General features: G+C 41.1%; 1 protein-coding gene across 1 annotated transcript; it reads right to left on the reverse strand.

Moving 5' to 3' along the window:
- Window positions 1–15,589: 15,589 nt before the first annotated feature.
- LOC308089255 (carbonic anhydrase 7-like) lies at window positions 15,590–16,399 on the reverse strand (the record flags this gene model as incomplete). The annotated part of the gene is made up of 1 exon (XM_080433878.1): window positions 15,590–16,399. The coding sequence occupies one exon, from the start codon at window positions 16,397–16,399 to the stop codon at window positions 15,590–15,592; it is 810 nt and encodes a 269-aa protein (XP_080290004.1).
- Window positions 16,400–16,839: the final 440 nt, after the last annotated feature.

The raw sequence follows: 16,839 nt of genomic DNA on the forward strand, positions 1-16,839 counted from the left end.
TTTCTGGTCTGTGACACACATATTGATCCTTGGCCTGAGAATAGTGGCTGCAGCAGCAAGTGAGGTTCAACTCAAAATGTTGAACAGTTTATAATACAGGCATTTAGCAGAAGCTCTTATGCAGAGCAACTTACAAAGTGCAAGATCACAGTAAATGAACCCTAAAACAGCATGGTACTAAATAGCACTAAACGTGGATATTGGGCTTGTAATCATAGGGGAAACTCTATGAATAATGGGGGTGCAGGTGCTGGTTGCCTAAAAACTCTCAAAACATGTTAAGATGATTTACGCTGTTGGGTGGCTCAAAACATTTTACAGCTACATAATGGCAAATCAGAAGTCATTCTATTTGGCCCTCCATCTTCCACTGCAATAATTCAACATAATCTTGGCAAGTTAGCTGCCAGTGTATAAACTATAGCCAGAAATGTAAGAGTGACATTTGACAGCAATCTTAGTTTGAAGACACAAGTAAATAAGGTGGACCAGTCCTGTGTTAACCAGCTAAGAAACATCTTTGTCAAGTAGTGCTATATAGAACCATTAAAAGGTGCCTAAACTAAGCTGGAGAACCAGTACAGAACCCAGGGGGGTCCCCACATAATTTTGGGGGGGTCCCCAGATGACTGTAAAGTGACAATTTGAGGACTTGTAAGACCGTTTTAATACCTATAAAAAAGAAAAATGGAAAAACAATTGTAATAAATTAAATAAGACCATAACTGCATCAAAAGTCCACTGGTCAAACATTGGCCAAATTGTCAAATAATATAAGAAAGAGGAATATATTAATAGCAGATCTACAAGCTCAAGGAAGCTAAGAGGAATATATTAATAGCAAATAATATAAGAAAGAGGAATATATTAATAGCAGATCTACAAGCTCAAGGAAGCTAAGAGGAATATATTAATAGCAAATAATATAAGAAAGAGGAATATATTAATAGCACATCTACAAGCTCAAGGAAGCTAAGAGGAATATATTAATAGCAAATAATATAAGAAAGAGGAATATATTAATAGCAGATCTACAAGCTCAAGGAAGCTACGAGGAATATATTAATTGCACATAATATAAGAAAGAGGAATATATTAATAGCAGATCTGCTATTTTCACAATATTTATCTGTAGAACAGAGTCAAACTAAATGTAATGCCTCAACTCCTACAATTCTAAGTGCTTGTCAGGGTGGGGGGTCCCCGGTGGGGGGTCCCCACCCAGTTCAAACACGATTATTTTAGGGGGTCGTGGCCTGAAAAGCTTGAGAACCAATGCTCTAAAGAACCATGCCGGGGCTGAAAAAAAGCGTTGCATGGCAGTGCACCTCAACCACCCCAAAGCACCACTGCAGAACCAATATGCCTTGGTCTTGAAGTGCTAAAAGGAACTACCGTAGGACAAAATAACAAAATAACAATAACCAGCTTCAGTCTAAACAGCATTTAACAACTATCTAACAAACTGAATAACAAGCTTTTGTGGACAAGCAAACAGTAAGCTTATCTGAATAAAATACATAATAATTATGTGAAGTAAAGTAAGTATCCAACATACTAAATCTGCAAAGTATAAGTAGCTCTCCACTCCAACACTACTGTATATAATTGTGTGTGTGTGTGTGTGTGTGTGTGTGTGTGTGTGTGTGTGTGTGTGTGTGTGTGTGTGTGTGTGTGTGTGTGTGTGTGTGTGTGTGTGTGTGTGTGTGTGTGTGTGTGTGTGTGTGTGTGTGTGTGTGTGTAATTGCGAACGCGGGAGGAGGCGCGGCGAAGCCGCGCCTCCGACCAAGTGGAGCTTACTATGTAACCCTGCTTGGGTTGTGTCTCTGTCTCTCTGTCTCTCTGTGTGCACTGCCTGTGTGCAGCTCCTCTGAGATAAGTAAATGTCCAATTTAGACGTACCATACATCAAATGAAAGGTCTTTGAAAACTGAACACACCTGTCAAGGTTGCGTTTAAGCCCGCCCCTTCCCCCGGAAGCCACGCCCCGGAGAAGGCTCCTAAAAACTACCCATTGAAACCCCATGTTAAATGAAAAGTGCCCGAATCGCTCCCAAACTTTTTCTACCCCCCCTAAGTGGGGGTCTACGAACAAATACATCGGGCTCGGATTTTGGCTCCGCCCCCCGGAAGTGGGTGAAACAGGCACTTCAAACACTTTGTTGAATTGTTCAAAAACATTCCAAGTTTTTCTTTTGTGAATTTGTATTTTTCTAAGATGCTCCTTTTAACGCAGATTTTTTTTTTTTAAAAAAATATTTTTTTTATTGGTTACTTTTTTTTAAATATTTTTTTTCATTCTTTTTTTTCTTTTTTTGCGTTCGCTTACCGCGTTAGGTACAACATACACCCACCATTGCAGACTACATCTACACAGGGGGCATGAGTACATGCCTGCATGCACTCTAGTATGTATGTACACTTGTACACTTGGGTTCGTGCACACACATTTATAAATGCATTTGCATCCACACTACAGTGTACACATTACACTTTGCACACACACACACACACACACACACACACACACACACACACACACACACACACACACACACACACACACACACACACACACACACACACACACACACACACACACACACACACACACACACACAGAGAGAGAGAGAGAGAAACACTCATTATAACCACAATCCAGATATTATTTGCTGATGCATAATACATGCGGTACACGTGTTATCATACACACAAGTATGCATATTGTATGTATGCTAAAACACCACCCACTTTAATATTATGTGCACAGGAAAATTGAGAAGATTGCCGAACATCTGTCTCCATCCTTGGTCTCCAGGGGGAGGGAGGATCTCCGGAGAAAGACAGATTGCATCACAGGGTGAAATTGAATTGCAGAGAATGAAAATTGGGGTTTAATGAATTCATCCTAATTAGGAGTGTGCATCATTTATCTGAGCCAAGCATCCTGATAATACATGGGATTTCATTTACCTTTAAACACTGGCTCTCTGTTCCAGGGCTTTCTTTCCTGTGTTTTGATCATCCTCTATAAGGAATCACACTTTGTGTGTAGTTTGTGTGTCTAAATATGAAACATTTTATGCGACCTCGTTGTTTGTGGTGTTTAGATGTTTAGCATGCTGGTTTGTTTACTGAACCTGATGTCACAGTAAATATTTTGACATTAAAACACCTGGCATCCATATTTTGGGCATGTCAGTAATGTATAGGCACAATCAAAAATTAAAAAAATAAACAAAATAATGAGCCTAACCGTCAAACCAAACTATTCTAACAGCAAATTATAGTAAGAATCATCAGATGAACAGTCATGAAAATATTGATTTTATAAATATATATATATATATAGTTGAAATTCACTTGCACTTGAATGGTTTTGAATATGAACAGATAAAAAGCTGCATCTACAAAATAATTTTATGTCATTATTTAGATACCTGGACATTAAAACATATTCCACCCACTTCTACGTACACTGTTTGTACATCATTATGTTTGTTATTGTTACGTTTTTGGCATTTCTGCTTCATTTCTGAAAGTGACAGTGAGACAGGACGGAGAGACCAGGCGGCAAGAAAGCTCCACTGGATCCGAGGCTAAATAGGAAGTCATTATCAGCATGCATTTCAAATTAGTGTCCCACCAGATGTCGCTATTTCCCCTCCTGCTGGCTGCAGAAGCATTTTTACTCCATTCAAGCGAATGAGGTTTTGGCCGGACTTTATCCTGGATTTTATTACCGTAGTAAAAATGTTCATACATACTTTATGTTTTCAATCGCTATAGTTTAAAGGAGTAGTGAAGACCCGCCCATCGCTGCGGTTGCAGCCAATAGCAGTCCTTTCCGGTTGCTTTTCGGGACCAAGATGGTGAATTTGAATTTGCCAAAAAGTTGCTCCAAAACAGGTGACGTGAAACATGATGGTTCCCATCGAGAGAGAGAGAGAGAGAGAGAGAGAGAGAGAGAGAGAGAGAGAGAGAGAGAGAGAGAGAGAGAGAGAGAGAGAGAGAGAGAGAGAGAGAGAGAGAGAGAGAGAGAGAGAGAGAGAGAGAGAGAGAGAGAGAGAGAGAGAGAGAGAGAGAGATGCAGCAAAGAGCCTCAGGTCAGACTGTAGAAAAATGACTTTAGCCTTATTTATGTGATATGCACTAAAACCATGAGAGCAAAGGGGCACCCCAATTATGTTACTGTACAGTAATATGATGGCAGCCCACTGCCGTGTGTGCGCGTGCGTGCGCGTGGTAGTATAGTAAATCACATTTCATGGCATGGGCATGTTCTTTTGCAAGGTATTTGCTTCATTGTTTTATATTATTATATATTTGCCATCCTCCCGACACAGAGCTCAAGGAGGCTACAATTGTTTTTTGTGATGATTCCAAAACTTAACAGGCCATGAATACCACTGCTCAGAGCTTAGAGTAACACATGAATGCCAATGGCACACAATTCAAAATAATGCAGTCAACCAAATCATCTGATAAGAGTTCCGTATGAATTTATAGAAGAATATTATAATTTTAACCGATTAAGACCTGAGGCCGATTCCAAAAAATCTAAATCTAAATCCTAACAGTTTTCTGAAAACCATAGTGGTGCTCAAACTTTTTATGTCAAGGACCCCCAAAATTATATGTATATGACTGCGGACCCCCATCTCACTGCAGATATAGTAGTTATATTGTATTCACATCTAGTCCTATATACACTAGGATTGTTTTATTGTTTTATTCAGTAAAATAAATCCCGGATTAGCTTTAACCAGTTTCAAACTGGCATCCATATGTTGGGCATGCCATGATGAGCAAAACAGACACATTGAGAAACTGCCGTGAGCATGATACGATCATAATAGTTGTATTTCATCAACACGTTATGAGGATGACATTTTTTGGAACTATACTGTAGTGTTTGGAACTACAGGAAACCCCATGGCAATCATTACTTATACATTCTTCTTGTCCTTGTCACGTCTGAGAACACCGAAACAATTCCACATCAACTGTGAGTTGGTTTTGCCAAAACTTTCTTTCTTTCTTTCTTTCTTTCTTAAAAAAAAGCAGATCTATGAACTACAAGATCTGCGAGATCTACAAGCTTATTTTAACCCATTAACCCTGAGGCCGATTCTACAGTCTTCTAAATCCTAACAGTTTTCCGAAAACCCTCCAAAATGATAATTATGTATTTGGCCGCGGACCCGCATCTCAAAATATTTTGTACCAGGGACCCCCAGAGAAGCAAAGATTTGAGTACAAAATGTTCGCTTAAAAAAAAAAATATATATATATATATTTAAAGATTTGCACATAATGTTCCCGATTAAAAAAAAAATAGCAGATCTACAAGCTCATAGCGCGGCACTATGACATGCCCAGAGTCGGGACGGTACAGGGTTCATGTGGTTCATCATCATTGTCATCGTCCTTCGAGTGCCCTTGAGATCTTCCACTGGCCTCTGTTGAGTTCATGAGAAAGAACATCTTCAGCTCACCTCAAGTCCCTTGTCTCCCGGTAAATAACAGCATGTTAAATAATAACGGTACCGATTTAGAATCCCTTCAAGTGAGGCGGACCCATGCTGCATGTGTTGCATGTCTCCAACAAGAGCCTAAGGGGCTCGATTAGTATGCAAATCACATACACAATCAAACAGAGACTCAGCAGCTCATACGGCTAATTAATGCAATGTGTTTCATTTCAAGCATCTACAATCAGGCAGGGTCTAATACAGCTTTTTTTTCTCAAAGTGGGGTCCTTGGAAGGGGTACCAGGGGGTCCCCAGCAAAATGTGTTAATATAACGTCGCAATCATTTAACCGCTTTAACCATATTTTATACTTTGGCTATTCAAAACTAGCAAAAGTTCAGCATAGCATTTTTTGCAAATCTTTGAATATATATATTTTTAAAGCAAACATTTTCAACTCAAATCTTTGCATCTGGAGGTCCCTGGTACAGAATATTTCAGATGGGGGGGGGTCCGCGAGTGCCATGCTACGAGCTTGTAGATCTGCTATTTTTGATTTTTTTTTTTATATGTGCAAATCTTTGAACATATATATATTTTTAAAGCGAATATTTTTAACTAAAATCTTTGCTTCTGGGGGTCCCTGGCACAAAACATTTTCAGATGGGGGTCTGCGGCCAAATGTATCAATTTAGGGGTCCCTGGCATGAAAAAGGTTGAAACCCACTGCATATGGGATAGATATTTAAATGACGTGTATCATGAACACAAATCGTATATAATTCAGTGTGCATTTGTTCAGGTTCATATCTAGTAAACTGATGGCTAAAGACAAGAGTCAGTACTCTGACCTTGTGGGATATTATACTAAGCATAATGAAATAATATGATAACAGATGGTGTGGACATATGGGTCACTGACCTATCACTGGACATGTGGACAGAATGTGGACAGGTTGTGAAACAGTGATTGGCAGGTTAAGAATAGACATATAGACATATGATCTGCCTCAATAGGAAAAGGAAGTAACAGCTAGGAGGAGGTACCCTTAGCATGATCAATGGTGGAAAGTAACTAAGTACATTTACTTAAGTACTGTACTTAAGTACGATGTTGAGGTATTTGCACTTTACTTGAGTATTTCCAATTTCCAATACTTTTATTTCTACTCCACTACATCTCGGATTCAAATATTGTGCTTTTACTCCAAATGTATTTGAAAACTTTAGTTACTAGTTACTTTGTAGATTTGGATTATTATTACAAAACATACATTAACCACTTGAGCCCTACATACATTTTGGCTATTTTCAAAAGATATATAAGCTTTTATGAAATATATTATGTCGTGTATCAGGTCCTGTGCTCATGGAATATGAAATTACTATGATATTAATACATTATAAACGCAAACCGTTAAAGTGTCTCATAACAGGAGGAGACCAAAAAGTCACTAGTCGCTATTTGGGAAGATTCTAGCGGTGACTGCCAGCTGCAGTGAATTGATCAAGATATCACTTCTAGCTATCCTGTCTATTGTCTTAGCTGTGAATCTAAACATAGGATCCGGCTGAACTCTTGGTTCTCACAAAGTGCATTCTAATATTAGGCAAAAGTGCCTGTTTGACACTAGAACAGTTGCCCTTTTCAGTCAAGCCAGCCGAGATGAGTTAAAACAAACAGGATTTAATATACAATGTTTACTAGGCTCTTCTAAATTCACAGATAGATAGGACTAAGTTTTAGTAAAATAAAGCAGAGGGAAAACCCTTTAGTGGGATAATATGATCATTCTGTGTCTAAGTCCGAGGTTAATGACGAAGAGAAGAGAGCGTTCCTTTTAAGTAACTTTAACTATAAAGATAATTTATACAACGGCGGACATATCACTGTTTAGACTTATTTCGAAGCTAATAAAATGTTGTATAATAATGTCATAATGTGAGCATATGGGAAAGTACGGTTTTATAGATAGGGATAAAGAAAGATTTCATGTGTTAGAGTAAAAGGAGGCAGACGCTAATTCAGTGTCCTGTGAGGAGAAGGCGGGCCAAGCCTATTGTTTCGACAGGAGCCTATTTGTGATTGACACAGATTGTCACAGACAGCAGGTAGTTTATTTATAATACATGTTTTGTATATAATGACTTGTATTGGAAGCAAACGAGACTCTGTGATTCGGCTACACACAGATGTCACGTTCAGCAGGATAAAGTAGATTCTATGAACAAAATGCGCTATATGTCGATTTGACTTGAATGTATGGATTGCTAAAGGACTCTGACAATAAAGTGAATTGTTTGAGAATGAAAACCTCGGTCTCTGAGCGCTGACTGTTTATTCCCCGCCTCCGGAAATGGACTCGTATTTATGCCGGTTCCCTTATTGTCCAGACACGACATATACATTTCAAAGCTTGTGAAATGGGACATTTTGCATATGAGTACTTTCTACTTTTGGTACTTTAAGTACATTTTGATACCAACACTTTTGAACTTTTACTCGAGTGCATTTTGAATTCCAGACTTTTACTTGTAGTAGGCCTATGTCTACATTAAAGTATTGGTACTTTTAATAAGTGAAACATTTGAGTACTTTTTCCACCAATGATACGTAGCCTGCGAGTTAGTACAGGCAGCATACAATCGAGAGGTTACCTGCATGCTCATTAATATGTGGCTGTATACAGCGTAATGCAAGACCATACGTCATGGCAATCAGCTGTCCAATCGGGTAGGTTATTTAAGCTCACCTAAGGTCTGCGTTCCTTCGGCTTGTGTGTTATGGTTGTTGTCATGCAGCATTTGCTCCCACCACCACCCCAGCACCACCAGTGGGCTCTACTATTGGTCTGTTCCCCATCGGGGGTTGTTATTATATATCTATCTCCTTGCTCTTAATGGTTAATGATGGTTGTCTAAATTGTGCTGAGCAGGGAGAAACATGTAGCAGAGCCTGGAAGCCAAGATAAAAATATTACATCCACACTTTATTTTATTTTATTCTCATTCTATATTGGTTCAATCTATTCGGTCTATAATGGTTCAGTCTATTCGTGAGTTATCTGACTGAACTGAGCATAAAACAAAACCCGTAAGCAGATACACGGTTTTAGTTTAGCTAACCTGTCCATGGTCTACTGTGCGCTCTGGAATAAACTAAACACTGCACCTGCCTGTCAGACTTGTATTGTGTCCAACATAATTAAGTGAAGATTTACGACAACTAATACAAGTTAGTTGTAGTTCAACACTGTTCCTGTCTTCATTTTCTATGTATAAAACGAATCCTACTCCCCCTCTGTATTCCTCTGCTCTTTACGAATTGCATTATACACGTTTGAGTGTGTGAAATACACGTACACATTTCGTTAATGACTTTAATTATGTTATTATGCTATTATTTACAGTGGTTTGTTTGTTCATTTCAATTCCTAAGCATATTGCACATTCAATTTTCACTTGACCTTCATCTGTCACGTTCTGTGGAAGAAAATGAAAAAACAAAATGTATTGCTGCTACAGTAGTGTACCGTAGTGGTCATGGCCGGGCAATTTGAGGACTGGTCTGGACCTGCAGTATAAGCAGAGTTTTATTGATGCTAATCATACCCTGAGTTGACAGTGCCTGGTATCAAAGTGGAGTGCCCTGACTAAGCTACCCAGGTGCAGCTGTCGCCTCACAGCTAGAAGGTCCTGGGTTCGATTCCCGCCGGGGGCGCTGGGGGCGTGTCTTCTCCTCCGCGTCATCAGTGCCCATACCCTAGGTGGGGTTGGCGAAAGGGCCTTTCTGTGTGGAGTTTGCATGTTCTCCCCGTGTCTCCTAGGGTAGTTAATACCCTCACAAAAACATGTAGTAATCCTGGTCACTATACTGCCTCCCCCTGGTCAGCCAGGGCGCCTGATGGAGGGGAAGGGAACTGGTTGGAATAACGTGTTCCTTCCACGCGCTACGTCCAACCAGGGAAACTCCCCCCTGTCAGGTGACAAGAAGGTCAGTTGGCTCTCATGCATTGAAGGAGGCATGAGCTCGGCCCTGGCCTCCCTAGGCTGGTGGGGGGAGTGTAGTGCCCAGGATCCCTTAGCAAATTGGCACCGGGTGAAAAAAAGGGTTAAAAAAATCGAGGGATAAAAATTATTTAAAAAAAAAGCTACCCAGGTGCACACACCATGTTAGCTACGGTTCAGTGAATGGATTTAGCGAGAAGAATTACAACCAAGCTAAAGTGTATTGTTTAAGGCAGTGGTTCTCAAACATGTTTGGCTCAGGGCACAACTTTTTCATCCACATGTTACTTTACAGCACCTCACATGTATGTCATATTACGGTACGTAAATATTTGCCCCTAAGTTGCAGTAGCCTAAGTCACGAGGAAAACTTCAGAGAGTGTCCGTTTCCATTATAGGACAGATTGAAAATAACTTTCTACTTGACGTTTAACCCCAGCATCCCCATTCTGAGGGGAAACATTCGCCAAAAATAGCCGATCTACAAGCTCACAACGCGTCACAACGCGTCACAACGTTGTGAGCTTGTAGATCTGCTATTTTTGGCGAAGAGATTTGGGGTAGACTGAAAAAGAACACACCAAGTACAGCGCAACTCAGGTCCGTTTTACAAAGTCAAATATGATCAAAGTATTCCGCGGCACCCCTGGACCTGCATCACGGCACCCTAGGGTGCCACGGCACCCACTTTGAGAAACCCTCGTTTAAGGGAACCTTTTGCAGAATTGTACTTTCACTTCTGCTCATAATATTCTCAAGCATTACTTGTTTTACTTGATTGTTTTATTGTTTTCCAATGTACAGCACTTTGTAACATTGTTTCGAAAGGTGCTTTATAAAGCTTACTTACTTAATTACTTACTGTAGGCCAGTTATTTCAACTGTATGAGAACTAAGTGACACATATGTGTTTGTTTCCATAAACTACCGCTCAGTTTCAAAGGTTCTCACGACCTCGTTTTGTCCTTGCTCTGGGGGTAGTACTAAGCCTGAGTTCTGGGAACCCAACCCAGGGGCAATTCTGTGAATGTTTCTGTTAAAAGCTTGTTTGTTGTTTGTTGTCACAAGATAAATAATGTAGGTGGCATGCTGGAGGCAGGTTTTTTTTTAAATGTTTTTGTGACATACCTCCCGCTTCACAGTCAGTCCTTTTTATCATGGAACTGTAAACAAAACACAATCCCAGAACTTAAGAGGTTCTGGAAAGTGTCAGGTTATGGAAGTTTCTGGATTGCCCCGTTGTAGTCGAAAATGGATATTACTGTATATACCACAGTATAAAACTCATTATCAATTGCTGTACAAATAATATAGTGAATTTGACCAATTCAAATGCTGCTCATATTTGTGATCATCAAGGGGTGATGTCACTACAACAAAAACGATTGTTCAATTCAAATCACCAGAGAGAGAGAGAGAGAGGGGAGGGGGGGGATTTCCTAGAGGAATCAGAAATACAAGAGGGACTGACAGCATAGCTGCCTGGCCCTTAATGACATCTCACTGAGCGAGGAGCATCTCAACCTCGCCTCCTTCCATGGGTTAGGGTATCCTATAAGGTGCAAGGAAACAAAAAAGAATACAAATTAGGCATAGCTACTTAAAGACGGGGTGCCGTTATTTTCAGTGATCCCCCCCCCCAAAACATAATCATCAGGTATTATGGTTATACTAGGAGGAAGATTTTTTTCAAAAAAGTGTACACAAATTGTTAAAATTATGTTTTTATGACACACCTCCAGTTCATTAAGTATACCTGGTTCTCACCTTAGCACCTCCTCCACCACCTTAGCACCACCCACCTGTCCTAGTCCCTCCTCCTCCTCATGCCCACACCTGTTGTGTTATGATAATGAGGGGGAGGGTATATTTTTACTATGTCACTAAAGGGCTGTTTTTCTATTGGCACGTTTGACCCTCAAGGTTTCAGCCTCCAGGCAGAAACTCAAAATAGTCAGAGAAGACATAAAACCATAGACATATAAAGGTAGACGCCTCCTTCGGCTCTGAAGCGTTCGTATCTCGGGCGCGCTTCCTGCTTCCGCAGGGCTGTCGTGTGCGTCACAGAAGCGGAAGTTCGGTAGGCCAATCAGAGGCAGGTGGGGGCGGGTCTTTTTGTAACCCAGCTCTTAACCCTTTGAGAGGCAGCAGCTGTGCGCAGCATCTAGTTAGTTGGAACTTGGCAAACTCCACACTCTATTTGTGAAATTCAAATAAGAGACATGGTCCTTTTTCATATCAAGGTCCATTATTTATTCAGCATTTGAGTCACGGAACACCGTTTGATAAGCTTTAGCCTCTCACACCCAAAACGTAGAATATGTTATCGTTCGATAAGATGTTGTCAAAATAACAATTGTTTACGTTCTCTAATTGTGTACCTGTATAGTAAGTAATGCAGATGTTTAACAATTTGACTCTTGACAGTGTGAAATGTTATACTCAAGATTTAAAGATCTATAAGGGTCCATTTGGTTATCAACTCTCCATCATTTAGCTGGGTACCACCTGGAACCCCCTCAAGGACCACTGGTGGTTCCCGGACCACTGGTTGAGAACCATTGCACTGACAAGTCCCGGAAAAGACGCACTGTGATTGGCCAGTAGTCAACGCACTGTGAGCGCTGTGATTGGCCAGTAGTCACTTTGAGTGACAGGTTCCCTGCGGAAGACGGAAGAGCCGCCGTGTATTGCGATACCAGTCGCCCCAATGAACTGCAGAGGCCAATGAGGTATCTAGGTTTCTAATATCTATGCATAAAACACCATAAAAGCACCACCAGGGGGCTTAATGAAGTTCTATCAACCTCATAGACACATGAAAAACAGAAAAAGTGCAAAACCATGGCACCACCTCTTTAAACAACACTCCTCCTTAGACTTCTCTTACAATAGCACTAGTAGTGGAACATTTCAGCCCAGTCCAGAGTCAGCTTTATTCAGAGACAACTTTATTGTCACATCAATGGTTTACAGGTGATATTTGTTTTTGCATTTTTCTGGGGGTGGGGGGGGGGTCCGCTCCTCCGGCCTTGGACTTTGTCTCTATTATTTAGCCTTTGACTGCCCTTATAAGGTCTTGGACTTATTAGGCCTGTTCTGTATTTAGTCTTGTTATTTGTTACTCTGTTGTTGCCCTGCTTTTGTGTACCTTTATTTTGTAGTATTGTTCCTTTGTTTCCTGTTCTGTTTAGTTACTGTTACCTGTCTTGTCTCACCTCCCGTTTGATTAGTCATGTTCTCCTCCTGTGTCCTCTTAGTCCCCCAGCCTATCCCAGTGTTGATTGTCTGTTGAGTTCACCTGTGTCTTGTTGTTTCCCTGTCTATTTAATCCCTGTGTTTGCACTGTATTTTTGCTAGGTCATTTTATTGTTGCGTGAAGTATGTCTTGATTTCAATCCCTGTTTGTATTCCTACCTTTTGAGTTAATAAACCCTTTGAACCGACCTGTTCAGCCTCTGTCTCTCCTGCACTTGGGTCCTACATTTTGCCCTGACTCAAACCGTGACAGGGGGATGGAGAAAAAAATCTAACATTAAATCAGCATGTCAACAGAACATAATGAATCAAGATATCTACATTATATATATATATATATATATATATATATATATATATATATATATATATATATAAATATAGCATAAGACTAGCAGATAGACATGAGGTTAAGCACAAGGTGCTAAAGCAGTAACTCATTGGTAGGTCCACATAGCAGCAGGTATATGTGAATGATTAGACATATGGTGCAAAAAAAAAGAAGAAACTTCACAGGTAAATAAAAAAAAAAAATAAATCCACATGGCAGGTCCATAGGGAAAGGAAAGTCCACACAGAGGAACTAGCCTGGTAAAGCCCCTCTCTCCGTAAAATCTCATTTCCATTTGATTTCGGGAAGGAGTCTGGCATGAGGGCTTATATGGCTTTTTTTCGTTGTCCACCAAGTGGACGAGCCTATCAGAGTCCTTAGCCTGGTAAAGCCCCTCCTCGCTCATCGTTCTGTGATTGACAGGGAAAGTTGGTAAAAACGAACTGCTGATTGGCTGAAGGGGAACAACTGCTGATTGGCTGAAGGGGTTTTCAGTCAATGGTATTACTCCCGCCCAACTCCAGCCCACAGTCAAAAACACACACAGGCCAGACTCCTTCCTGAAATCAAATGGAAATGAGATTTTCCGGAGGGAGGGGCTTTACCAGGCTAGAACCTATCCATATAAAGGGATGAGAAAAAAATGGTCTGTTTCAAGCAAAGTGTTCCAGTTGGCAGGCCAGCCTGGCGATAGGTGATCAGGCCTTGCTCAGCAGTCTGATGGTAGCCGAGTGGCAGCTGTTCAGAAATCTGATGGTATGGTGGGCCTCCTTGCCTGGCCGCAGTCGTAGTGAACAGTTTGTGGCTGCGTTGGTGCATGTTCTTGACAATACGGTGAGCTTTGACCACACACCGCTTCTCGTACAGCAGCTGCTGTGCTTTCTTCACCTCATGACTCCATATATGTTCAATAATTCAAAAAAATCACACCCAGTGTGACTAAGCGGTGCCTAATCTGTTTGATGTCTGAACTTTCTTTATGAGTAATAATAATAGATGAAACATCTTGTTTTCAAGGGAGTCCGCAAATTACAAAATACACTTTATACATTAAGACAAAATATTTTTACAGACAATTCTAACAACATCAACCAGACAAAACAAACTAAACAAAAAACTAAACAAAACATACACTGATAACACAACAACAACTGCAACAATAACAACAGTACAAATAGCACGTATATGAATAATTGTGTCATAGATCAGTTATAATGATGATTAGTCAAAACATGAACGGGTAATCTCAAATTGAGAGGACAGCTCAGTTTTAAACAATTGAAAAGATGTTATTGAACAAATTTCAGCAGGTAGATTGTTCCAGTCAGAAGGAGCTTTAAACATAAATGATTTGTTGGCAACTGAATTAGATGCAATTGGAACTTCAAAGTAAATCTTTGAACGATGTCTTAGCTGATGTCTAGAAGTGAAAGGTTCCATAAGCTGTTTTGGATACTGTGGATAATTAAAATGAATACATTTAAAAAATGAACTGCAGACAGTGCTGCTGTCTTCTTGATGTGGGAGATGGCAGGTTGAGATTTTCATTCATGGTACAGTGATGGGTCATATATGAACAACCAAGAACATTGATGAGTGTGTGCGTGTATTCAGGCAATACTGCTCTGTTTGATGAGTGTTGGTATTCAGGCGGTACTACTATGTGTGGGCACTGGTATTCAGATGGTACTACTCTATTTGATGCGTGGGCGCTGGTATTCAGACGGTACTACTCTATTTGATGGGTGGACGCTGGTATTCAGACGGTACTACTCTATTTGATGTGAGGACACTGGTATTCAGGCGGTACTACTCTATGTTATGTGTATGCCCTGGCATTCAGACGGTACTACTCTATTTGATGTGGGGGTGCTGGTATTCAGACGATACTACTCTATTGTAAGTGTGTGCGCTGGTATTCAGACGGTACTACTCTATTTTAAGTGTGTGCGCTGGTATTCAGACGGTACTACTCTATTTGATGTGTGGGCGTGGCGCTGGCATTCAGACTCAGACTTTGCGTGAATTTGTCACATGCAGTGCCGGCCTGTGTGTGCATGTCTGTAAGTGGCCATGTGTTGCACTGTGTCTCCTATTTGTGTTTAATTAGTGCAATTTGTTTCATCTTTGTGTTGCAATCAGTTTCATCTTTGTGTCGCAATCAGCTGCAGCTGTTTATACTTTGTGCTCATACAGACGGACGGACGGACAAACACACATGGTCACTCGATAGAAGTGGCTGGCACCGCTTAAATAAAACAAGTGAAGGTACTTGGAGACTCTGAGGAAGATGTCGTTGACACGTCAGTCACCTTTAAAAGCACCTTCATCAATAAAAAAAGGCTTAAATGTGCGAGCTGCTCCAGTCCTTTCCTTCTTCGCTGCTATGTCCCGTTCCTGTTACGCACCGGACCTGCAGTGTTCTTGCTGAGGAGCGGTGGTGCTCCTCTTCTAACTTAAGTACACTCAAATGTGTGCATGCACTCTGGCACGTCATTTTTGTATTCCACAGGTCCGGCTAATTGAACGAGGCATACACCTTCCTGTCTTTCAGAGGCTGAAGGGGCCTGAAGTTGTTCTTCATCGTTTTTTTCTCCTCCTCCTCTTTATTAAAATGGAGCTGTCGGAACTTGTCCATCTGTTTCTCAGGCACCAGGATGGGTTCCTTCAGGATCATCCAGGTGACACTCTCGCTGAGGGGGGGTGTGGTCAGTGATCCCGGATAGGTCCAGTAGTGGACCAGGCCGCTGGGCAGGAGGCACGTCGGGTTGAAGCCTTTGAAGTCTACGGCTCTTCCGTTGTACTTAACCATGTACAGAGCATCTGTTATCGTGCGGAGTCCACTGTTATCTTGTGGAACCCTCTTATCATCACCCGTTTCTACGAAGATGCAGAGTATGGCGAGACCGTCAGAGGCCGCCCTCGCCTCGTCATATGACTTGTACTTGACCGCGTTCCAGTGTACCACGTGAAGCTCGGAGGGGAACCGCTTTCCGGCGACGGCGTGCTCAGAGCCTTGACCGCCCTTCTCACCCCAGTGGAAGTGGAACTGTTTCAGTCTGTAAGGGTGTTCAAGAGGGCCATCACACACAAACGATCTGTCATCCTTATCTTCAAAATCTACTAATACAGAGTGTCCGTCGTTTTCAATTGTCTTCGAGGAACACTTGGCATAGGACAGGACAATGGGTTTAAGGAATGGATCATACTCAGCCCTGCGAGGGTCAATGTCAATGGGAGACTGGTGGTTCCCAGGTTGCCAGGTCGAGTCCCACGTAGATGGGCCATCCTCCTCTCCGTACCCCCAGTAAACTTTTGCAACCGGCATACTGTTGACAACTGCATGGAGTCGGCTCCTTATAAACACATGTTGATGACGTCATAATGATGTATGTAATGATGTATATATATATAGCATTACTGATGTCACAGGACGACCTGGGAGCCACTGATTTTTAGGCAGGAGGCACAGGCATTGTTAGGTCACTTTGAAACTAGAAAGTAACTTCCCAATCCCTTTTATCAAACAATTGACAAATTGTGTATGAAGAAAAGTTAAGCGAGTTTGTCCACGCTGAGACTAATTAAAGCCATTTTCTATTAACTGCCCAGGGAATCAAGTCAGGCATGGTGTTGGCCTTTCACACATGTAGCACGCAACTACAATTGCAATGTTGTGTTTATTGATTAAGAAAAATATCAGTTTTCATTGACTGATCGAAAATAATTGAGTTTTGAACAATTGATTCCCAATTTCAACCTTTGGGA

This window comes from Gymnoscopelus braueri, assembly GCF_963280865.1.
Source record: "Gymnoscopelus braueri genome assembly, chromosome: 1".
NCBI classification, from domain to species: Eukaryota; Metazoa; Chordata; class Actinopteri; order Myctophiformes; family Myctophidae; genus Gymnoscopelus; species Gymnoscopelus braueri.